General features: G+C 36.8%; 3 protein-coding genes across 3 annotated transcripts; 2 read left to right on the top strand and 1 right to left on the bottom strand.

Annotated features, from left to right (window-relative positions):
• Window positions 1-1,061: 1,061 nt before the first annotated feature.
• LOC147560033 (Early-responsive to dehydration stress protein (ERD4)) lies at window positions 1,062-9,855 on the bottom strand. Its single transcript, XM_086662025.1, has 10 exons — window positions 9,452-9,855; window positions 7,542-7,688; window positions 6,542-6,605; window positions 6,237-6,449; window positions 5,413-5,610; window positions 4,150-4,448; window positions 3,590-3,869; window positions 3,184-3,459; window positions 2,295-2,528; window positions 1,062-1,421 (listed from the first exon to the last, which is right to left on the bottom strand). Exons 1-10 carry the CDS (start codon window positions 9,733-9,735, stop codon window positions 1,260-1,262), a joined length of 2,157 nt encoding a protein of 718 aa, XP_086518151.1. The 5' UTR covers window positions 9,736-9,855; the 3' UTR covers window positions 1,062-1,259.
• Window positions 9,856-11,924: 2,069 nt separating this feature from the next.
• LOC147560032 (protein NRT1/ PTR FAMILY 5.10-like) lies at window positions 11,925-14,933 on the top strand. The gene is made up of 3 exons (XM_086662020.1): window positions 11,925-12,809; window positions 12,906-13,483; window positions 14,058-14,933. The coding sequence occupies exons 1-3, from the start codon at window positions 12,423-12,425 to the stop codon at window positions 14,881-14,883; spliced, it is 1,791 nt and encodes a 596-aa protein (XP_086518146.1). The 5' UTR covers window positions 11,925-12,422; the 3' UTR covers window positions 14,884-14,933.
• Window positions 14,934-19,854: 4,921 nt separating this feature from the next.
• LOC147560031 (DNA double-strand break repair RAD50 ATPase) lies at window positions 19,855-22,255 on the top strand. Its single transcript, XM_086662019.1, has 2 exons — window positions 19,855-20,351; window positions 20,532-22,255. The coding sequence occupies exons 1-2, from the start codon at window positions 20,121-20,123 to the stop codon at window positions 22,050-22,052; spliced, it is 1,752 nt and encodes a 583-aa protein (XP_086518145.1). The 5' UTR covers window positions 19,855-20,120; the 3' UTR covers window positions 22,053-22,255.
• Window positions 22,256-23,817: the final 1,562 nt, after the last annotated feature.

Raw genomic sequence — 23,817 nt, 5'->3', positions numbered from 1 at the left:
TACCACCATTGTCAAGCTCAGCGGACATCACCACAATTGTCTCGTTCACCCACCACCATAATCACGACCGCTGTCAAGAGCTCTCACTGTCTCTGGCTCTCTTTATCTCTCTAGGGTTGTGGGAGAAACCCATTTGTCTTAGTTATCACACCCAGATTCTTATCGTCTTAGTTATCACACCCAGATTCTTATCTCGGAAACACTACTTCAAAAGGTTCTGTCAAGGATAGAAAATTCAAAATGCCGCTAATGAAATAATATAGCGCTTCGGTCTAGTTCCTCTATTTATGGTTGATTGATTCCACTCAAAAATATTGTGTTCTAAGTTCTAACTGCTACAAGTTAGGAATGAGAACTCATCCAATGCTGGTACTTCAGGAAAAAACAAGAAAATTTTAGGTACAAAATCTTGGGTGAACAAAATTTTTGCCCAATTTTTTTTTATGGGTTACTTCCCAAAGCCCGAACACCATTTAAATCTAGTATATCTTGGAAGTTTCTCGGCTAAAATCTAGTATATCTCTCTCTCTCTCAGCTTTCTCGATTGAATGCACAGGGATTCAGTCGACTAAACCCCCATGGTTTTAGTTAGCTGAAACCTAGAGCCTCGGGCGAGAGAGAGCTTCGGTCGACCGAAAGTCGAGCCTCAGTCGAGAGAGGAAAAACAAATGATGGTTTTGGAAGTGGTAGTGGTCTAAGATTTGGTGGGTGGGGGGGGGGGGGGGGGGGGGGGCGTGGAGTTCTTCACAAAATTTGACAAAACCACAATTTTCTTTTAAAATTGTCCCGCATTTTTTTTTGTTTGTCAAGGGAGGTCCTTTGCATTGTGACTCAATCTACAGAAACAAAGAATTATAAAGTTGAGCAAGGCATCTGAGATATGGTCACTGACAAGTACTGACCCATTAGAAGTTCTTGATACTCTCCATTCATATCGACAAAAATCATAGTATTCCATTTTCCTTAGATCACAGGAGGTCAGAAACATGATTGTGCTGTGTTTGCTGCCATGTTCGACCGACACCAACAATATTGCTCATTAAATAGAAGCAAATGCATAGTTATGCCAAAGGGACCACCTTTATTTCCAATGCAAAAGCTAGAAAAATAACAAAAACATGGCCTACCTAAACCAGACATGAAAGGAGTCATAACATGAATACCTTACTATAAAATAAAATAGAAAAAAGGAGAAAAAAGTAGAGATGAGTAAAGTTGAATTAGATAAGGGAATGGAAGTATATACTGGACATACATTATTATGCTGAAGAGACCAATGGCTGTGTGCTACTAGACTCTAGTTGAGCAGAGTAATTTATGGGCTTCATACAAGGTTGAAGATATGCTTCGATTCTGCTCCCATGCTCCGTTTCTTCTGTCAAGCCATCCTTCTCATCACGCTCGTCATTTTCTACCGCATTCTGAAACAAAAGAAGACTCGTCTTAAGATCTGATTTTGTATATGAATCAACTTGTGTAAAATATGAAACTACCCTTAACTATTAATCATATCAAGATTAATCTTTTAAAGAAAACAAGCATACCCAATTTCTAAAAATGAAGACATGTTGACGATTTGTACAAAGATGCGAGAATAGATCCACATGAACAAAGAGCATTCTCATGATCAAGAAGATATCTAATCTGCTCAATGCTAGCTGGTTTTGAGTTGGATAACTACGAACTTAAAATGAAACCAGAGTAACCCTAACACGTGATAGGACCAAATCACAAAGACCACATGTGATAGGCCCCGCAATCCACACGTGCTACACTCAAAGAATGTCAAGGGATGGAGAAAGCTTGAATAATCCTACATGGACAAAAGGTATGTTGATAACAAAGAATACAATATCGACAGTTCCACTTTGTCCCATTTGGTTTTGAGTTCGATATCCACAAACTTGACAAAAAGTTCACCCATATATATAACATATACATCACGTGGTGAGGAGAGCGACATGATCAAAGACTTCAAATCCGAGTACATGAGACACAATAAATGAAGAATTATTCAACTACTATAGTTTAGGATTTGCTTTCACGTTATTTCAAGCACCACATATCAATAAAAATGAAAAACTACAACTTTGTTGCAATCAAGTATTTTCGTGTTGGTTACATGTTTTAGTTCCATGATGAAGTAATAATTTACAGGATAAAATAGAGTATACTACGTATTACCTAAAGCAATAGTTTTTTCATATCATAATCAACATAACAAAATATTATAAGCATAAACTCTTAGATGCGACTGGAATTTGTAATACCTAATATTTAGCATTAGTTTTTACCTGTATAGGGTAGTTTGAGAAAGTTGGAAGAAACCGGATCTTGCAGTATTCGCTAAACAAAATAGTGAACAAGGAGAGCAGTATCGTTGAAATTGATGCCGCTGGCTTTGACTTCAAACCGAACACACCAATCATGGTGATTTGCATAAGAATTATGGCAGTTATAATATACTGATGAATGTGCGGCCAGTATTCTCCACAGGTCTCGTAAACAATGTCATACACATCTTGAATCTGTCAAAACAAATAACCCATGGATAAAATTTACAACTTTCTCTAAAACTACGAGGACCGCCAAAACAAACATGCATGGAAATAAAACGATTTGCTACTCATTCTAGTCTTTCAACTTAAAGTGTATCGAACTCGAACTAAGCTTTTTCATCTGTTTTAGAGAAGAACATGTTATGATACCTAGCTCACTATAATGAGGTGCTTGAAATAATATTTTTTCTATCTAACCAAATTCCCAAAGACGTCTCAATAGTAAGACTCGCCAGAAAAAGATACGACCTCTCAATAGTAAGACTCGACAGAAAAGTAATTTGTATCTCATAGACACCATATGTTATGAACTTGTGATCATAGAAGACAACCTATAGCCGTTGTTCTGTTTCGCTTTCTTACAATTCAAAAACGTTTTATGTCCATGATATCTCTAACTATGAAAGTGATGAACGGAGCCATATCTAACTGGCCTAGAAAACGAAGTGAATGCTTTCTCGCATTTAGGGTCATCTAAAGTCAGCGACATCTATGCTTATGAGAGAAACTTATTGCACCCAATAAATAAAAGCGTAAATGAGCCCAAGTTGGTACGCTGAGAATACAAGAAAATGACCTCGTTACAAGCTTAAAACGCAATATTAATTTGAAAAAAAAAGTTTACCTGATTGACCCAAACCATGTAGCCAAGAAAAAAGTATCCAATGAGAAACGGAAGCAGCAGCGGGGCGATGACTGCATATACCATCCCAATTAGGATAGCAAGTGAGACGTAAGGAATAACTCTGTAATACGGCATAGAAAAAAGATAAGGATTTTCATTTTCGCTTCGACCAAATGTGTGACTTATCAGACAGTCCCAAATTAGTAATCCAGGTTGAAGAATCTCCAGCGAAAACCCTGACAACCCCGTGAGGATGTATGTCATAAAGAAATCTGCCTAAAACACAAAGAATTATAAAATTAACAATGTGCATAAAGAAATCTGCCTAAAACGTATTACAGAGTTATTCCTTTCGTCTCACTTGCTAAGGAGTCAAATGTATGTGGAAAATACAAATAAAACCTACTTGGGCAGAGACAGCACTTGCAAGATGGCTAGGGAACTCCCTCGGGTGAGTTACTGATTCTCCAATCTGATCTAGTAAGGAACCCGATAGCAAACTCATAAAGAAAACGTTTCCAACTAGAAAGTAGAAAACCATGCTACAAGCTTTGATCTCTCTCTTGCTCCTTGATACAAAACCCTCTTGTGTGGCAATTGCTAACATTGCGAAGGGAATTACATATATGAACATGTTAAGAATGAGGCTTGGAAGATACCCAGTCACGACAGAGCTAAGACCTGGTCTGCAGAATCCCAAGAAATGTATCAAAACTACTTGATTATCATGTACCTTCAATTGCCTAACCAGAATAAGCATATACAAAATGGAGGCAGACGACATATCAAAGCAAAAAAAATAGCTTAAACTCAACATGTAAATTTAGCTCGCTCTACAGGTATTCTAACATAAGATCATACAACACACCAGGAGATCTATTGGATGGAAACTATTTGGTCACATATAAAAACCCCAGAGACGAAAAATCATGTGATATAAAAGCAGCTCTTAAGCGGACTACTTACATCAGTTGTATGGCCATTGCGGGAGGAAACCATTTCTTTAGTGATTCGAACTTCGCTATTCCTTGAACCGCAGTGACTGGTATAGCGAAAAAAATGGTGAGAAGCGAAGCTGCGAGACCAGATCCAATTTTGTGAAGGGGCAGATAGTTATATGTGATAGACAGATTATGCCATAAAATATCCCTTGGTTCTGGTGACAGTTGAGTAATCCATAAAAGCGGATTTTCATGGTGTTGGGATTGGGCAGCCAATATAGCACCCTTACGAGACTTGAATGAAACAAATGCAACAGGCAACTCCTATAAATGGAAAAAATTGATCATCAGAATCCTGAACAAGAAAAAAAAAAAAGACATATTTAGTTCAAAACTTTGAAGAGACAACTAACAAATTCATCCTGATACCTACCGAAAGACAAACAAAAGATTCTGGATATGTGGGACAAGTTATATTCAGTACAAGAGTGAAACCAAGAGAAAGCAACTCCTTGGATGTATATGGTAAGTTTGATTCAGTAAAAAGAATGAAAACAAAAATTATCCATATTTACATTATAAAGCCCATTCAACAATTTTATTTAGTCGTGAGTGCTTATCATGTAGTTGATGAGCTCCTCCAAAGGGAGCCGCTCTACTATTTAATTACCATTATTAATATTTTCATCGGAACTAGCAACCAACGAAATCAAGCTACACATCCAAGTTATCGGTAGCCCATAGATAATGTTTTCTATGGTAAAGATTACAACTATAGTTGCACGTCTAACATTGGGGCATAGGATGTCTCAGAACAACTGAAAGGATCAAACTTGGGGACATATTTTGTTTTTCTTATATCTATATGTACAAATGCTATAGTTGGTGATCCCACTATTTGAAGACCCGAAGGTCACAGGTACAAACATTGTCTCCTTCTTCATGTCTCCTTTTCTATCACCTATTCTTGTTACCCTTATTATTGTGCGGTTGTAAAATCAAACATGTGAGAGCTTGTAACTCACTTGGCGTTATCACTTTAAGTAACCCGGAGGTAGCTGCTGCACCTCCTTGTCGTTCTCCCTTTTTTTTTATTACCCTTATTGTTTGTTTTTATGGTGTATTAAGTTAAGTACTTTATATAGGGAAAATTGCGCACTAATCAGATATTCATGACAGTGGATGCATTAAACATAATTTTCATGCACAAAAGCTCAAGAGCAGCACCCAGGGTAAAATACTGGTTCTGCCTATGCAGGAAACGAAAACAAGCATATAATAGAATTACCTTCTGTTTGAGCATATTTCCACACTGAATATGGCGTATCTTATGACAAAGCTCTTGAAGCTTTTTTTGATGTGGCCCAATATCTTCGACGACACTTCGCTGAAAGAAGCCAAACAATCGGGATTTCTTACTATGTTTCTGGCTCATGGATCTTTTTTTCAAGTTCTTAATCTTTTTCGCAGTAGACTTTGCCTCGTCCTAAGTAAGAAAATATTAAGTAATTAGCAAACATATATAGTACAAAATTGGATTTGGCAGTCTTGTATCAAGAATTTGGAGAAAACAACTAATTTGTGAAATGAAAGTTTCAACTACTGCAACTTTGAAGCCAGATTTTGGACATCTATGAATTCTTTACTATGAAGAGTCCTCTCATTCTCCAAATTTCCATATGAGTCCAACCGAAAGAAGATAAAAGGCTCCTTTACATCACAGTCGATAATGAGTATCTTCGATACTTCAGCGAACCCAACTCCGTACAGGAGAGGTAAGGAAAATAAAAAACTAGCAAAACGGGACGGTTTTCGTCAACAATACTATAATCCTAACAAACCAGTCCACTACTCCACTTACATTAACCCTCTTTGTATATATATATATATATATATATATATATATATATACATATATAATGTTGGATCAAAATCTTCATTCAGGAGAAATCAGATGATGAAACTGACATCAGACTCCCAAGATTTCATACTATCAATATACCACTAGATGTGAGCATTACGGATTATGGAACCTCTTTAATGAAGCTATCGTCTAAATCATAATAAAACTGTTTCCTTTTTTCTTCTATATCATGCCAAAAAGTAGCTTACCAGGAAATCCTTCAGAACTGTTGCATCATATACCATCTGATAAGATTGATAAGCAAATGGATGGTGTTTGGTGAAAAAGTGATCCACATGGCATCCACGTGCCTTGTGTTCATTGCAAAACGGAATCTCTCGAACTAGAATTGTGAATTGATCAGGACGACGCCTTACGGTGTGGAGGTGTTGAATTCTTCTCACTAGTATTTCATTATACTCCTGCAGAAAAACGGAGCCAATGATCCAAGTTAACTGTACTGAAGTTAATCGGTACAACGTAAAGTAACAAAAGAACCAAACACAAATATTACCTTGTACAGTAGATACATCCCATGAAAAGATATAATGCATAAGCATAAAAAATGCGCCCAAAGCCTGAATCAAGTAAGAAACATAAAGTGGGTTTCATTGATTATTCTCATCAAGACATTAACTCTATTGAGAAAATTTGAACGGGATAATACATCATTCATTTTTATCTCCATTTCATTTCATGCTTTTCCAAGTAATAGATACGTAAGTCGACTCTATACTTTCAAAGATAAATATGTTGGAAGCTCTTGCTTGCTATTTTGATCGCAGATGTTAGCGTGATACAAAACGCTCTATCATTAACTCCATTGCTAGTAAAAACAGAACGGAAGGGACCAAACGTCGGCTAAACTACCTAAGTCCCATATGCCTTCTTGTTCATAAAAGGGATAACTCATGTTATCATCTACACAGAAGAATGCTTAAACCTGTCCAAACTGTTACATTTGATCCAATTTCGAGCATAAAGTATAGTTTATATACTTAAGTTTAAAGACCAAGCAGTTAGGAACGGGAATTGTCTAATTGTGATAGTCCCTCGTCGCTCACGAGAGAGTCCATAGTCTGGGCTATAGGTGACGCTCAAGCTTAGTAAGTGTCAAGGCCTTTTGGGGGGGATCGTGGAGCCTTGGCCAAGAGAAAAACCTCGTGTCCTGCCCAAATTCTTTCCTTCAAAAAAAAGATGTGCTCCTTCTCTTTCACCTTTTTCTCTTCTCTCTCTATGCATCAACAATTTTTTTCAGGTTAAGTTTTGGATCACCAATTCACTTGACTTGAGCACGGGTCTGTGAGTTACTTGGGTTTTCACTTAGATCAGAGAGTTGACGAGAAATCAGCTCAAGCTACCAGCCCGAGTTGATTCCAAGTAAATTAAAAATCCATCCTCATCCCAATTGCTTAAGTGCAAAACCAAAGAGCCAATAACTCAAAAACAAGCTTATAAAGTTTCACTTCTTTGTAAATTAACTTTTTCTCATTGAGCAATGAAGAAATTCATACCTATTGGAACCACTTTGAATATTAGAAATTGTAAATGCATCCATGGAATGAGATAAACTGCATTTTGGTGGAACTCCCTGACTGGTATAATTTACTGGAAGAAGAATGACCAATCCAGCGGCAGAGCAAGTCAAGAAAAATTTTATGCTGCAACACGAGAAAAACTTAAGAGACAAAATAGTGTACTACGAGGTTCATCCCCACTAATGTGCTACATGAAAATCCTTACTACCTATTAGGTAGTTCGGTTACTAAGCAATATTGATTAGGACAAGTCTCGAAACAACTCAAGTAGTGGTTGTTATAATATCCTCAGTATCTAATGATACAACCAATGGTGCTCCCACCTCTTGGTGTAGTGGCTGGACCATCCTCAACCCGGAGGTCCCCATTCGGTCCCATGTAAGTAGACATCCAGGATTTATTAATTTGGTATAAATGAAGTAAAGGTAGATTAGATGGGCTTTAGGCCCGTTAGGATGGCCCTTTAAGGTTTGATATATATGACCTATAAGGGCTCAATATGTCTTAAATCAGGTTGTTATAGTGCTTATTCACTTCATGAATCTTGATGTATCTTTATATTATTTATTTACGATGTATCAATGCCTTGTAATGACTCTTGCAGTCTCTGTCAAAAAAGAAATATGATCCTACTAGATGGTTGTATTTAAAATTCATCTGCTCATGTCATAAATTGCTTTTGAAATGTATCTATCAGATAACGATATCATGATGCTAATTGATAATGTGAGGTACCACAAACAAGTATAACCCAAGATATTTCAACAAAAAAAAGATATTGCAAGTAACTAGGCTTTCCACTTCTTTTTTTAGTAAAAGCCATAACTGGGCTTTCCACTTCTAATTAACAGTAGGAGGTGCAGTTATCCCACTTTAACATCCAACGAGTTCTACTACTTTACCTACGTATTATATTCTTATGTCACTGGATCACTTTTTTTCACGTGGAACTATTCTCACACGTCTATCGATATGTGGGGTTCTATGATCCTAACACATGCTTATTTTCTATTCGGAGCCCAAAGAGCACGTGTTATTTAAACCTATCATGGGTGGGTCGGAGTCACATACCAAATTATTTTTTGGTCATCCAACTCAAAACAGGTGAAGGACAGACTATTATATTAGGCCAGCGTTTTCGGAAAATCAAAATAGTTTCCAGAGTGAAATTTTTTGAAGGGAATAAGAAAAATTTTGGAGATTTTTTTGGAAAACAAATTATAAGGAAAACACCACATTTCTTTTTCCTCTTCTTCTTCATCATCTTCAACTCCGACCACCAACACGGGTCACCACCATCCTCATCTCCTCACTCAGTCTCTCTCTCTCTCGAGGAGGGTTTCGCGGGTTTCGTAGTGGGCCGCCCACAACTTTTCGTGGACAGTCGGCCCACGAATTCTAGAACTCCGAGAAAAAGAGCGTAGGGGGAATGAGAGTGAAACGAGTATTAGGGTTTAGTGATCAGAGAAACCGAGATACAATGAGAGAGAGAACGAGATATAGTGAGAGAGAGATTTTGGTGATGATGGTGGTGGCCGGATTCCGGTGACCTTTGACAGAATGGAGAAGAAATAGCAAACAAATTTGTTTTCCCCGTGACAATTAGAAAATATACTGGTCAACTAAAATTGGCCAGTGACAAAGTCTTCATACCCCAAACTATTTTGATTTCCCAAAGCACTGGCCTTATATTATCTCTTTTTCCAAGGTGGGACTATTCTCACATTAATAATAGTACCATAGTAGGTTAAAAATGTAAGCAAACCTTAACAAGTGACTCCAATAAGAAAAGAAGAAGAAAATAAATTAATCGACTAATGACAAAGAATTAATGGATTAATCGAGTAACAATATTGAGTTAAGAAGAGTGTTAATTAATTACTAACCCAAGTTTGAAGAGTCTGATAACAACAAGAGCATCAAGACCACTATTTTGAAGAATCTCATCTTCAGAAACCCTAAAAGCATTACGAATCCAAGAAACAGATGGGAGAAAAGATGAGAGATAAAAAGTGGGAGAAAAATGAACGCGATCTCCTTTGGAAAAACGACTGGCGTAATAAATGAAGGAATTAGAAGGATGTTTTTTGAAGATAGAGAATAGAGAGAGAAGGAATAATGATAGGCCTATGTTAATGGCCGCCGAAGCAAATAAACTCTGTATATTCATTTCATCCAAGAAGAAGAAGAAGACGATTTACTGATGTAGAGAGAGAGAGAAACAGAGGAAGAAGTGGAATAGAGAGAGAAAATTTGATGTTTGGCAGTTACATTTTCTAGTACTCTCTGTACTACGTGGCGTTTATAGGTACGTTCTAATAGGGTGACGTGTACTCAAGGGCCTAGAAAGAAAAGGGAGTTGCGGGATTACAACCCAGATAGGGGTGGGATTTTGGCCCGTGTGCGCACGTAGGAAGAGTTCGTGGACGTCTGGTGACCGAGTCGGTTAAAATCTGCTTGTGTCCGAACAGTCTGTTGACGCCTAGTGATCGGGTTGGACAAAACCTGCATGTCTGATAGATGTCTAGCGGAATGACGCGTGCAAGGAGGCATAACCGGTGTACTATCCGAGTCAGCTCGTTTAGGTTGTTCGTTTACCCGTTCGTATAATATGTCTGTAATAAATATTAACCATTAAATGTTTAGATTAAGATGGTAGTGTTAGATTAGATTAGGCTATGACATATAACTTTTGAAATAAGAAGTTCAATCTTTTCTTTCCTCTTCTCTTAGACTCTCTTCAACTCATGTCTCTTCTTAATGATTGGAGAACCTCCACTATGGACATGCTTCAAAGGAGGACATTGCTAGCTTTCTTGAGTACATTGGAGAACCTCCAACTCTCAATCAAGAGTCGGATAATAGGAAATGGAAATCGTCCGAGGATGAAATTTTTAGTGTAAAATCTTTGTATGACATTGCTTCCAATCAAGATCATAGTCCAACCCAATTTCCGGTGAAGAAAGTTTGGATGGAAAAAGTACCCACTAAGGTCTCCTTCCTTTTACGGGCTTGTATCCTCAATTCAACCCCCACTATGGACATGCTTCAAAAGAGGGGCTTTCAATACCCAAACATGTGCCTATTATGCAGATCGGCTGAAGAGAATGCCTCTCACTTGCTCATCTCCTGCAACTTTACTGAAACCATGTGGAGATACTTCCTCCCGGTGATCGATTGTCCGTCTCCAATGCCATCCACTTTGGATACTTTCTTCAGGTTTTGGAAGTTTGAGAAGTCAGATACGATGAAAGGATTCCTTCGGCAGATTACTCCCTTTGCCATTTGGTGGTGTATATGGTTAGAGAGGAATAATCGTCTTTTCGTGATGTTGCTAACTCCACTGATAGAGTTATTATGTCGATCAAGGCCACCCTTTTCAACTGGGGCTTGCCAACTAGGTACTTTGAGAATTTATCTGTCGGTTTTTTGTTCAATTCTTGGGAGACTATAGTTTCTAATATGTTAAGTCTCTCAATCTCCATTGCTTTTGTAGTTCTTTTTTCGTGTTTCCTAAGCACTCGGTTAATATATTATCCTTCTTAAAAAAAAACTCATGTCTCTTTTGATTCTCAAATGTGAAACCCTTACTCATAATCGATGTGATAGTCTCACATCGCTCACGAGAGTGTCCGGAGCCTGGGTTATAGGTGTATGCTCAAGCTTGGTAAGTACCGAGGCCTTTTGGGGGAGTCTGTGGTGATCTCACCAAGAACAAAACCTCCTACCATCTGTGCGAGGGTGGTGGTGAAAGGGAGGACACTATCGGCAACTGCTGGGTTTGGGGCGTCACAAGTGGTATCAGAGTCGAGGGCGGCTCTTCGCTGAGGGTGGGGGATTGTGATAGTCCCACATCACTCACGAGAGTGTCCGGAGCGTGGGCTATAGGTGTATGCTCAAGCTTGGTAAGCACCGAGGCCTTTTGGGGAGTCTGTGGTGCTCTCGCCAAGAACAAAACCTCCTACCATCCGTGCGAGGGTGGTGGTGAAAGGGAGGACAATATCGGCAACTGCTGGGCTTGGGGCGTCACAATCGATGCTTTCCTCTCTTTTGATTTTTCTCTAAGAAAGTTCTTTCTAATTGACGATCATTTATCTCGGTGTTTTAAATTTTGTTGTTATTGTTCATTAAGTTAATTTGGTGACTTTTATTTTTTTACAAATTATGATGTATACTTGGTCCCCCCCCCTCCCCCCCCCCGACCGGTGTCTGGGATGTCTGGCTAGAAAAACGAACACGGTTGGACGTTTTTAAGAGAAAAATTGAAATGTCTGTTTTATCCAGTTGTCTGAATGGACAAATTTGAATTACGTCTGTTCCACGTGGACCAGATGGTAGTCATTAGACTTTTTATATTTTTTTTTTTTTTGGCTTTTTTTGAAGATTATGACTGGACTTAGGTGTGTTCATGAGATGAAGTAATTTGGATGAAGATAGTTTGGTCATTCATGCAATAGTTGTCATGAAATGTCTTACAATGAGTTGAAATGTGTGCAGAGACATTTTGTTCATAAATATCAGGTGGAACTGGAAATCTCTATCCACTACAATCCAACAGAATAATTGAGGGAAAACAGGTATTTGGCGGACAAATTTGTTCTGGACATATATGTGGCTCAAAAGTTTCCATTAATATTTACAAAATATACTCCACTTGGTTACAGAAAAGTTGGAAAGAGTGGAAGACAAGGAAAGTCCTTCTTAATTTCTTAATTCTTATTTAGGTATGGAAAGCCTAAAAGAGCAAGTCTTTCTTCCCCAAATTAATGGCATGGCTCTATAGAGGAAGATAGAGAGCTAGAGAGAGAGAAAGTAGAGAGAGAGATAGAGGGAAGTTGTCTTTAATAGGGGCTACAAATGGCAACTAATGATAACAAGGAGTACACCACCCCACTGCTAGACAATAACACAAATATTGAAGAGACCAATAGGAGGTTTTTTATTGAAGGTGTGGTGAATTATAGAGGAGAAAAAGTGATTGATAGATCAAAATATGGTGGATGGAAATCAGCTTGGTTCATAATTGTGGTTGAAATAGCACAAACTTTCACTTACTTTGGGATCACATCAAATTTAATTAGCTATCTCACCGGTCCGCTCCGACAGTCCACGGCCGTTGCGGCTGCCAATATTAATGCTTGGGTTGGAGCTATGTGGATGCTCCCTCTCCTTGTTGCCTTTATTGCAGACTCTTATCTTGGTCATTTTCGTACCATCATCTTCTCTTCTGTCATTTACATCTTGGTTAGTCTTTATTCCATTATATTCATCACTCATTTGACTTTTGTTTGTAGATTTTTTAACATGAAAATGTTAAGTTAGTATTTTGTGATGTGCTAGGGACTTGCATTGTTAACTCTATCAGCTGTACTTCCTTCTCTAAAGCCACCTACCTGCACAAACGGCATCGACAACAATGACAACAACGCTTGCGCAACTCCTACTTCTTTCCAAATCAGTTTCTTTTTCAGTTCCCTTTACTTGGTAGCAATTGGTAATGCTGGATACAAACCATGTGCTCCGGCATTTGGGGCAGATCAATTTGACGAACGAGATCCTAATGAATGCAGATCCAAGAGCTCATTCTTTAATTGGTGGAATTTTGGAATATCATTTGGTGGCATTGTTTCATTCTTGGTCTTGAACTATATCCAAGATAACTTTAGTTGGGGTCTTGGATTTGGCATTCCATGTATCTTCATTATAGTAGCACTACTTGTTCTCCTTGCCGGAACTAAAACTTATCGTTATCGTCTCAAAGAGAATAAAGACAACCCATTTGTGACAATCACTAGAGTATTTATTGCAGCTGTAAAGAATTGGAGACTCACCTATTCTTCAGCAACCATTATTGAAGAAGAAGAAGAAGAAATAGGAATATCTAGCTACACTCGCCCCATCGACACTCACCAATTCAGGTAAGAAATATGTTTCCATCTTTCAATTGATCATAAACTTGAAGTTGTATATCTATTTTGTAATAACCCAACCCCAACAGTCTGTGCAATATTGTGCTTGATTAAGCACCACCATAAAGCTCGATCACGCCTCTCTCAAGCAGCAAGCCTCGCAAGTTCGGGTGATGTAAGAATAGTCCCACATGGGAAAAGGGTGGTCTCTTAACCAATAAGATAATGTCTAGGTCTTCCACACTCATAGCCAATTGGTTTTGAGTTGGACGACAACGAACTTAACGTGGGAGACCATCCTTAGTGTTACATCGCTTAGGGGAGTTACCAAACATTGGGCTAGGTAAATGCCGATACTTAGGTTGTTGTGTTTAGGACTTTTTAATGGGTTTCTCTGAGCACATACCGGTTACCAAACCCCGACCACTCAGTATGGCCAATTTTGGGGCCTATTGCACAAGTCATTGAGTCTTGAGAGTTGGGTTACCCACATATCTTCACATTTTGAAATACTTTTTTACCCACAATTGCGCTATTATCTTTATCATTTTACTAATGTTATTGTAATAATATACGTAAACAGGTTTCTAGAAAAGGCATTGGTTAACACATCAAGTGATCAGAATGGTTCGGGTAGACACAATCTGCCGTTTACCATTAATCAGGTAGAAGACGCTAAGGCAGTATTAAGGTTGGTTCCGATATGGCTTACATGTTTGGTATATGGTGTTGTAGTTGCTCAACCTTTGACATTCTTCGTTAAGCAAGCTAGCACCATGGACAGATCTATAGGACTTAACATCCAAATACCAGCTGCCTCAATTCAAATTTTCACTAACTTGTCTTTTAGCGTGTTCATTGTAATATACGATCGTATCTTTGTTCCTTTAGCTCGAGTTTCTACAGGTAAACCTAATGGAATTCAATTGCTTCAAAGGATTGGCGGTGGATTCCTTTTATCATCAATATCAATGGCAATTGCAGCTATAGTTGAGAAGAGAAGGCTTCAAGTGGCTTTAGATTATGGGTTAACCAACATACCTGAAGCGACGATTCCTATGAGTGTGTGGTGGTTGGTTCCTCAATATGTTTTCGTGGGTCTTACTAGTGTTTTTGGGATGGTTGGTTTGCAAGAATTCTTCTATGATCAAGTGCCTCGAGGTTTAAGGACTATGGGTATCTCCATTTACTTTAGCCTTTTTGGCATAGGGAGTTTCATTAGCAGCCTTTTAATCTCTGTCATCGACAAGCTAACTAGTCGGGGCGGTCGGCATAGCTGGTTTGACAATAACCTTAATCGAGCACATCTTGACTATTTCTATTGGCTCCTTGCTGGACTTAGCATTTTACAGTTTGGTTTTTACATGTATTTCACAAAATCCTATTTGTATAATAATAGGACTATGTGAGTGATGCTCATACACACATTAAGTTTACAAGATTCACCCTTGGATTGCCACTGCATTTGTTTTGTTTGTGGATGATTTTGATATTTCTTATTTAACGAAACACCCATTTGAGAACTAGGATTTCTAGGGTTTTCATGACTTGACTGAAGTTGTATCCTTTGATGCTTCTCAATTATCCTCTAAACTATGAAGATGGTAAGAAGATGAGAGAAAGAGAGGGGGGTGTGGGTGACTTCAGTTAATAGCCTTTAAAATGGGTAGTTTTGTCATGTACAAAATTTTTAACACACTCTTTGACGTAATCCGTCGATTGGAGGGGTACTTTCAAATACCAACAATACAAAGGACCGTCTACAATATAATTATATTTGCCTGGGTGTAAGTCAAATAAATCAATTCTTTATAAAGTTCTAGGGCTATTTTGTCATTTGAAAAAACCACTGTCAAAAAGATAGAATGCTTTTGTTTGCATGTGAGATTTTCAATCTTCAACAACTTTTCAAGTGGGATTAGTTGAGTTTCAAAAAGTTAAGCTTAAACTAATTTTAAAAAGTTTTCAATTGTTTAATAAAAAATAAAAACAATTATTTAATTATGAGCTAATTCCATTTAACCTTCAATTTGTGACCAACTCACCATTTTGGCTTCTAATTTGTGACCAACTCACCATCTTGGTCTCCATAAGTATCCGACAGTTTGATTTAGCTCCTGACCATTTTGGGAAGCCTGCGAGCGTTCCAGTGTTATCTTGTGAGATATGAGGTAGATCACAACCATTTTGTCAAGAATCTTTACATTTATTGAACATGCTGTAGTGCCCCTAAACAAGTTTGAGGTGCCTTTAGCACCACTACCCACATGCCTATTTAATAACCCTAATCACCCACCATTCTTTTCCTTTCTTTTTTCTCTTTCAGCCGTGGGTTTTAGAGAGGTAGGGAGGCATGAGGTTCTAGTGAGAGAAAGTTTGGAGGAGGGGTGAAGCCAAGAAAGGGAAGGAGGAATCAAGGTGTTGGGAGATCTTTTGCTTGGTTGGTTCTTAGTGTGGGGGGGTTCTCTTCATTGTTTGGCTTTGGACTAAGGTAGATTTCTACTCCTCTAGGGCTTGAATAGCCATTTTTATAGAAAACCTAGACAAATTAGATAACACTACAAACCCTAGATTTTAGTATTACTTGAACATAGATTAGGGTTCTTGACATAAATATATATGCTAGAAGTAGTAGATCTATATTTGTACAAACTCATTTTTGGTCACTTTGAATCTCATCTATGTGTTAGATTTTTTAGGATATTTGCTATAATGACATACGTGATGAACCATACAACCTTCATTTACATTTCCATGCTAGATTCATGTATGACAATGATATTTAGGGCTAAACCTCTCTATTTGCCATGATTTTAGTATATAGCTCTTATTATTATATGTCTCTCACTATTGGACAATACTCTCTATATAGATACATGAACATTCCCTAGAACTCAACATGATATGAGAATTTTAGGTTATTATCATCATTGATTCATTACTTGCAAAATTACAAATATGGAACTCGTATGTCGTAATATGTTATCGAATATGATTTTGATTTATGTATGTTGTGGTGTGATGCTATTATATGTGTGTGATGTGATGGAGTTGGTGGAGGGTTGTGAGAGTTTTGTGGTTGGTTCGACCCTCTCTACCGGATGTGATATTGGTATGGAGCGTATGGGGTCGGCGCTGACACAATGGATGACCTTGTGGGCCACACTCTCATACAACGTGGATACCAACTTGTCATATTGCTTTTGGTTGTTTATTACAAATGGTGCGATATTATGTATGTGTGACATGATGGAGTTGGTGAAGGGTTGTAAGAGTATTGTGGTTGGTTCGACCCTCTCTACCGGATGTGATATAGGTATGGAGCGTATGGGGTCGGCGCTAACACAATGGATGACCTTGTGGGCCACACTCTTACATAAGGTGGACACCAACTCGTCATGTCGCTTTTTGTTGTTTGTTACATATGTGGTACATTTTATTTCTAATGGTCACAACTCGGATACTATACTTGGACATCTTCTCATGATAAGTGGTTGTCTATTTGTTTTGGTAGCTCTTGAAACTGTCTATTGAGGCTTTAGAGGTTTCGAAATCTACTTGTTGGGGTCTGACCCAACCTTTTATTTTTCAGGACAAGGAAATCGGGAAGTGCCACCTGCTTGAGTCATAGTTAGCATTGGAGGAGTTTCTTTAGTGATTTTTCTTTCTTCCTTTAGGTAGTTATTTGGAGTTGTATCTCCTAAACACTTGGTGTTATTTACGTTTTAACTTGTCCGACATTTGTGTCGATGATTTAGAGACATCCTATGAGTTTTGAGAAACTTGGTAAAGTTTAAGTAGTTGATTTATTGTTACTTTTTGAGCTTCATGTTCGATACTATTTGTCTCCTTGATGAGTATATCGTATATGTTTACTGTTCTGCGAAGGAATGCTTTAAGTTTAGGTTTTCATGGCGGCCGACGTGGAAATCTGGATTTGGGGTGTTACACATGCGATACGAAGATACAACATAAACTGAATAATACAATGACCGAGATACTACGACACTTGAGATCCTTAAAGATCAAAAGATCACCCTTAAAGGCCAGCTCTAAAAAGCCTTATAGGATTTAGGAGAGGATGGAAACTATTGACCAAAGGCTCATTTGCCAAAGTTTATTTTGTTATATGGATATGTTATAGTTGGAAGCAGTCCCATTAAGCAAATCCAAGAACCAACATGTCGACCAAGTGAGACGTTCTATGTGCCTACATTTGTACGACAATAACTTTCTTCGATGAACATTCTCGTTATGGATTGGCTTTTGGAAAACTAGGACGTCGTGATTGCATATCCCCAATAATAATAATTTTTTATATTCTCTAAAACACCATTTTTTTAAATTTTTATGGGAGAAAATGCCACAAGACAAGCACTTTTTAACACACTATTGGATACATAGTACTGTGATGATGATCTTATAGGTATAAGCATTTTTAAGTTAGTTTCCACTCTCACAAACTTTGTCATGGCTTCATGGGGTAGATGGATAACCCTAGGAAATCTTTAGAAAGAAATATTTTGGAAGTTTCATTTAATTTAGAAAATTTGAGATAGCAAAACTAATATCCTATTTTTTTGGGCAAAGTCATACTAGTGTCACCACCTAATTATGAAAACTACGATGTTGGTTATGTACATTGTCTATCTATTGGCGAGCAAAGTTCAAATTTATTATTACTTCTCAAGACACACAGGGTAGAAGCAATCTCCTATTCTCAATCACTCTATTTTTTGTATTTTACTCTCGTATTTCTTTTATCAATTACAAAGTCCACCCAAATGATGGTGGGAGTTTGGAAACGAAATAAAAACAAAAATTTTGCCAACTTTTATGTTTTCACCCAAAATTTTGTACTACCAGAAGTTATTTTTCCTAATTGGTGGCTAAAAAAAAAAGTAGATGACCAATTGAATGGACTCAAACCGGTTCAACAGATTGGACTGACTCCTAGTCACTCATATACCTAGTCCCAATGTGTAGGTAGTAATTCTTAAAAGGAGAGGAGAGGAGAGGAGGATATGATAGAAAAGGCTGTATGGTCCCCCACAATTACTAAACTTGGTTGGGATCATATTACCAAGAGGAAAAGGGAAAACAGACAGTCACTGTTTGGATGCTCTTGGACTTTTTTGTCTCCCCTACTAACCCTTCCAACTTTCGGCAAAATCAAGTGTAAAAAGTATATGTATAAGTTCTCTCTCTCTCATATCACAAACTAAACTACTCCCATTACTTTATTCATCATTAACATCATCTTATAAGAAATTATTAATAAGAAAAAGATTAAGAAAGATGAGCTGAGCTAGGGTATGGAGTCCCATTATTTTATCTTGTTTATTACTTGTCTCATATAAGGAAAGTTTCTCTCAAATTAGAGTTCACTATAATATGCTATTTAACAATGTATGTGGTGGTATCTACAAAAAAATTTGTAAATCTTTTTTATTTCTATGCTGATTTTACAGTAGAAACTAGTCTCTAGGTAAAATTGTTACTTTCATTCGTAAGATGATCTTATAGCAATAACCAATAAGAAGGAGTTGAGTGGTAAACTTTGTACGTAAATAAGTTGTAATTTTATAAAAGTCAAAAGTGGGACTCTCCCATATAAAATATAGGAATTCTCAAAAATAAAAGTGAAGATGAAGATTTGAGTCACACTACAAATATACCAGACTTAGATAGACTAAAATATCTTTCTATACGCTTATTTACATACCATCTACCTAAATGACTACGTTGATATCTCATCGGGTTAGAAGACTTTTATATGATGATCATCTAAAGTTATATAGAAAATTGACATCCACATTATCCATATTCTTGTGTTTCTCTTTTCTAATGTTTGTGACATTGCCCTATCCCCTATCTTAGGAAAATAAAAAATGCTAATCTTAACAACTCTGTTCCTTTTTGCCACTATGAGTTGTCCAAAACAGGCCTCTTAACTAATTCACCAAGATGCCCTCCTAGAAGTGACCAACTTTTGAAATGGTCCTTTAAACCTCCGAGAGAGAACATCTTATCTTGATCTGTTTGTACTACAATTTCTTTATCTTCATCCTGGATATACACTTTCATTAGATGAAACCTCGAGACCTCTGTATTCTAAAGTAGATGCACTGCCAACTCCGCTACGGATTGAGGGCAAAAACCCTTTTTAACACATTACCTATTGTATTTCCATTAGATGAAACCTGGATATACACTTCCATTAGATGAAACCTCGAGACCTCCGTATTCTAAAGTAAATGCACTGCCAACTCCGCTACGGCTTGTGGGGAAAACCCCTTTTTAACACATTACCTATTGTATTTCCTAAAGAAAAGTATAAGGTCAAGGGTAGTTTAGTCTTCTCAGTATATCACTCCTTTGAGTGAAAATTACAAAACACTGACCCCCCTTCCTCTCCTCACATGCTCTCTATTTCTCTCTCTACATGAGCAAGAACCAAGACAAAAACTTACTGGATTTCAGAAACATCTCTGCTTGGTTCTAAACATTCTCTACTTACTAGATGATATAATCTCTGCAAAACCAAATCCAACCATTAAGTACCCATCTTTCATCTCTTCTTCCCTTTCTTCTTATTCATTCTTCTCTCTCTGGAATCCTATGTTCTGTTTCATACCATCCTTTAATGGCTACTACTGCAGATATCTTCCATAACAACAACAACAAAAATGAAGTTAATAGACAAGAAATTCAAGGTGCCATTGCTAAATCTGTTGAACTTAGAGCTTTACATGCTTCTTTAATCCAAAATACAAGCCCTGTAAATCTCAGAGTCTTATCAAACTCTGTTTCTCCATCATTCTCTCGCCCTTCTTCTCAGTTATCATCTTCCCAAGATTACCCTGTTTTTACTCCTGTAAGTTTTACTCTCTCTCTTCTTTTTTTATTAATTTCATCTTAAATCTATTATAATCTTGTTTGTTTATGTTTAAATCTGATTGTTCATGAGTTTTATGAGATGGGTTTTTGATCTTAATCACTATAATAAAAACTTCATTTAATAATTTGTAATCTGAGTTGGGTAATTTTGAAACAGAGTTATGAAGATGATCCATTACCTGGGTATCAACAAATTAGGTTAAATAACTTGACTTCATCAGAAAATTTTGATGGATTTAGGTTAGATAGAGAAGATAAAGATGACCCTGATTTCTTAAGTTCTAAAAAGGTAGCATCTTTGAGAAGGAAGACATTATCTCCTAACTCATTTAATGGGTTTCAACACAACAATCCAGCTTTCGAAGATCATAAATCGGTTTCGAGTTCTAATTATGCAGATCATATAACTAATCTTCAATCATCACCAGGTCCAGATATTTTTAGGTCAAGTAGAAGAACAACTGGTTTACAAGAATTCAAATCTTTTACAACTTGTAATAAATGCAGCAAACCTACAACAACTATAAGTAATTTAGCACCCGTATCGGATTCTCATTCGTCTTCTCTGTCTCAATCGAAGAATAAAGGGCAGAAATTTTCATGGTTATTTCATAGATTGAAGAAGAAAAACAAGATCGAAAGATCGCCAAATCGAGCCGAATCTGAAGATATGTCACAAATGTTCAAAGATTATGGGATAATGTCTATTGAATCATTGAAGAGAGAGTTGTTAGAAGCTAATGAGAACAAACTTGCAGCTTTAAATGAGGTTGCTCAAATGAAATCATGTTTAGGAGAACTTAAATATAAGTTGGAATACCTAGAAAAATATTGTGAAGAATTGAAGAAAGCTTTGAAAGAAACAGTACAAGTAAAGGAAACCCAAGTTTCAGAATGGCCTAGAAATCTTCTTCCTACAAGAGGAGAATCCATTAATGGGGTTAAAGAAAATTTCATGCCAGTTAGCCATGAAGTAATGGTGGAAGGTTTCTTACAGATAGTTTCAGAATCAAGATTATCAATCAAGCATTTTTGCAAGACTTTGATAAGTCAAATCGAAGAAACAGATTCGAACTTAATCGAGAAGTTAAATGTACTTCTTGAACCGTATAAGCTAAGTTTGAATTCGAGGTATTCGAAAGTGGTTTTATATCATTTAGAAGCTCTTATAAACCAATCTCTTTACCAAGATTTTGAGAATTGTGTATTTCAGAAAAATGGGTCACCTTTAGTATTGGATCCTCAAAAAGATCGAAAAAATCAATTTTCATCATTTGTGGCATTAAGAAATTTGAGTTGGAATGAAGTGTTGAGAAAGGGTACAAAGTATTATAGTGAAGAATTTAGTAAGTTTTGTGATCAGAAGATGAGCTTCGTTATTTCGACATTGAATTGGACTAGACCATGGCCTGAACAACTTCTTCAATCATTTTTTGTGGCGGCAAAATGCATTTGGTTGCTACATTTACTAGCTTTTTCATTCAATCCACCAATACCCATTCTTCGAATCGAAGAAAATAGAGATTTTGATTCTCATTATATGGAGGATATTTTCGGCGAAAGGCAAAGATCTCAATCTCCAATAAGAGTAAAGATAATGGTTAAGCCAGGGTTTTATGTTCAAGATAGGATTCTTAAGTCTAAGGTTCTTTGCAGGTATGAAAATGTTGTACCCTAAAATTAGATTTCAATTTGTTTTAGCTTTATCTGTCAAAATTTGTTCACTTTGTAGTTTTAGTTAGTAGAAGGTTTACATTCAAATTGTGGGTCACTTTGAAGTGTTTAAAAGGAGGGTTTAGTTCTGTTCTCAATTTGCAAGAAATATAGAACTTTGAAGCAAGAATTTGGTTTATAAGAATTTGAAATGTGCATTGAATGTGATATTTGTGTATATTTAATTGTTTTCATGTTTTTACCTAATTATACATTTGAATTTGAGAATAAAACATGTTTTAAGATCTGATTTTAGTGGATTGAAGAGTAAATGCAAGAACTTACTTTATACAAGTTAAAAATATATAACGATAAGTTTTAAGCGTATTATTGTATGGGTGAGATTGATTAATCAATGCGTGTTACGTTGGCTCACTTTATGTAAGATCGATATAATTTCTTCATATTTTAAACGTATGTACATTGTTAGGACACTTATACTGTATAAGGTATATGTATAACCTATACATTCTCTAGATCATAAGTTTACTTGGTTTGTGTTCACATATTGTACTTTTGATTTCACCTCTAATGAAGCATGGTTTTTGTTTATGTCTTTTAACTTTATGTTATTCATCCTCTAGATCATAAAGTAGTTTTTGGGCTACTTTGTTCTCTGAAAAATCCTCGTAATGACACGTTTCGAAAAAGATTATTTGATTGTCGTAGTGTTGTTACTGATTTTTAACCCACGATGAGAGAATCCACTTTCCATTATGCTCGGGGCTTTGTCTGAGTGAGACTTGGATAGAAGTTCTTACATAGATTGTCATGACAAACCGTGACTCGGAAAATATATGGTCAATACACACATAGAACTAAAACAATCAATCTAAACAAAACTATAAAAAGAAAAGGAAGAAGACCTGCATTTGTCTTGGAATCAATCTAAAATTTATAAGGACACAAGCTCGGTAGAAGACTTTCGAGATTTTCGGATTTTTGGTCTAACAAAATGGGCTTAAGAATCACACTCGTAATAACATAGGTTGTAAGCCCATACATTGGAAAATGACGTTTCGATCTTCTGACTTATCTATGCACAAAAAATAATAGTATGCTATAAACAATTATATTGTCGCTAAAATGACTAGTTGGTCACAAAAACGGTCCAAACAAAATTAACACAAATAATTGTGGGGTGGGTCTATAGGTGTTCCGCAAAGATGCCCTTAACCCGCCCTCCTTCTTATCGTTCCCACAGTCCGAGCCTAATTTTGTTTTTTTTTTAATAAACCTTTCATTCATCAAATAACAATGTCCACAATTAGTAACATTACATCAAGGATTACATAATAATAGAACTTGAAAGGGGCAAAAACACATGTTGCCGATATTTTGGACTTATGTTGAATGCGCTAAGTCAAAACGCATCAGTGGTGCTTGCTCTTCTGGTGAATTGAATGGTAATTGAAGGCCTAGATTCTCTTAACGCTTGGTTTCATTCCGTTATCTCCGAGGGATGTTGTATATGCCGTCCGAGGAAGAAAATACCAAATCTTTGGAATCAGACTTCAAAATATCTCTTGAATTCCTTGATCCTATTTTAAATCTAACCCCAAACTCCACAGAATTTTGGAGTTCAATAGAAAAGAAAAGAGATTCTAAGAATTACAAGATAACAACAATAAAGTAACAAAACTCTAAAGGTTACGAATCAAGGACCCTAAAGGTCACGAATTAAGGATCATATAAGATCAACAATAATAAAATTATACTAAATAAGTAGT

The sequence above is a fragment of the Eschscholzia californica genome, unplaced genomic scaffold, assembly GCF_041429995.1.
Source record: "Eschscholzia californica isolate CP2 unplaced genomic scaffold, dmEscCali1.0.p SCAF_2, whole genome shotgun sequence".
Classification (NCBI taxonomy): domain Eukaryota; kingdom Viridiplantae; phylum Streptophyta; class Magnoliopsida; order Ranunculales; family Papaveraceae; genus Eschscholzia; species Eschscholzia californica.
This window is presented reverse-complemented; position numbering and strand designations above follow the sequence as displayed.

What these genes read in the sequence shown, in the direction of transcription:
- LOC147560033 (XM_086662025.1), bottom strand. Translation starts at nt 9,735, where the DNA reads ATGAATATACAGAGTTTATTTGCTTCGGCGGCCATTAACATAGGCCTA. An exon ending in GCAATGGCCATACAACTGAT is followed by an intron (nt 3,870 to 4,149) that starts GTAAGTAGTCCG and finishes GGGATTCTGCAG; the next exon opens with ACCAGGTCTTAGCTCTGTCG. An exon ending in CAAGTGCTGTCTCTGCCCAA is followed by an intron (nt 3,460 to 3,589) that starts GTAGGTTTTATT and finishes TTTGTGTTTTAG; the next exon opens with GCAGATTTCTTTATGACATA.
- LOC147560032 (XM_086662020.1), top strand. Translation starts at nt 12,423, where the DNA reads ATGGCAACTAATGATAACAAGGAGTACACCACCCCACTGCTAGACAAT. An exon ending in CTTCTGTCATTTACATCTTG is followed by an intron (nt 12,810 to 12,905) that starts GTTAGTCTTTAT and finishes GTGATGTGCTAG; the next exon opens with GGACTTGCATTGTTAACTCT. An exon ending in ATCGACACTCACCAATTCAG is followed by an intron (nt 13,484 to 14,057) that starts GTAAGAAATATG and finishes ATACGTAAACAG; the next exon opens with GTTTCTAGAAAAGGCATTGG.
- LOC147560031 (XM_086662019.1), top strand. Translation starts at nt 20,121, where the DNA reads ATGGCTACTACTGCAGATATCTTCCATAACAACAACAACAAAAATGAA. An exon ending in ATTACCCTGTTTTTACTCCT is followed by an intron (nt 20,352 to 20,531) that starts GTAAGTTTTACT and finishes ATTTTGAAACAG; the next exon opens with AGTTATGAAGATGATCCATT.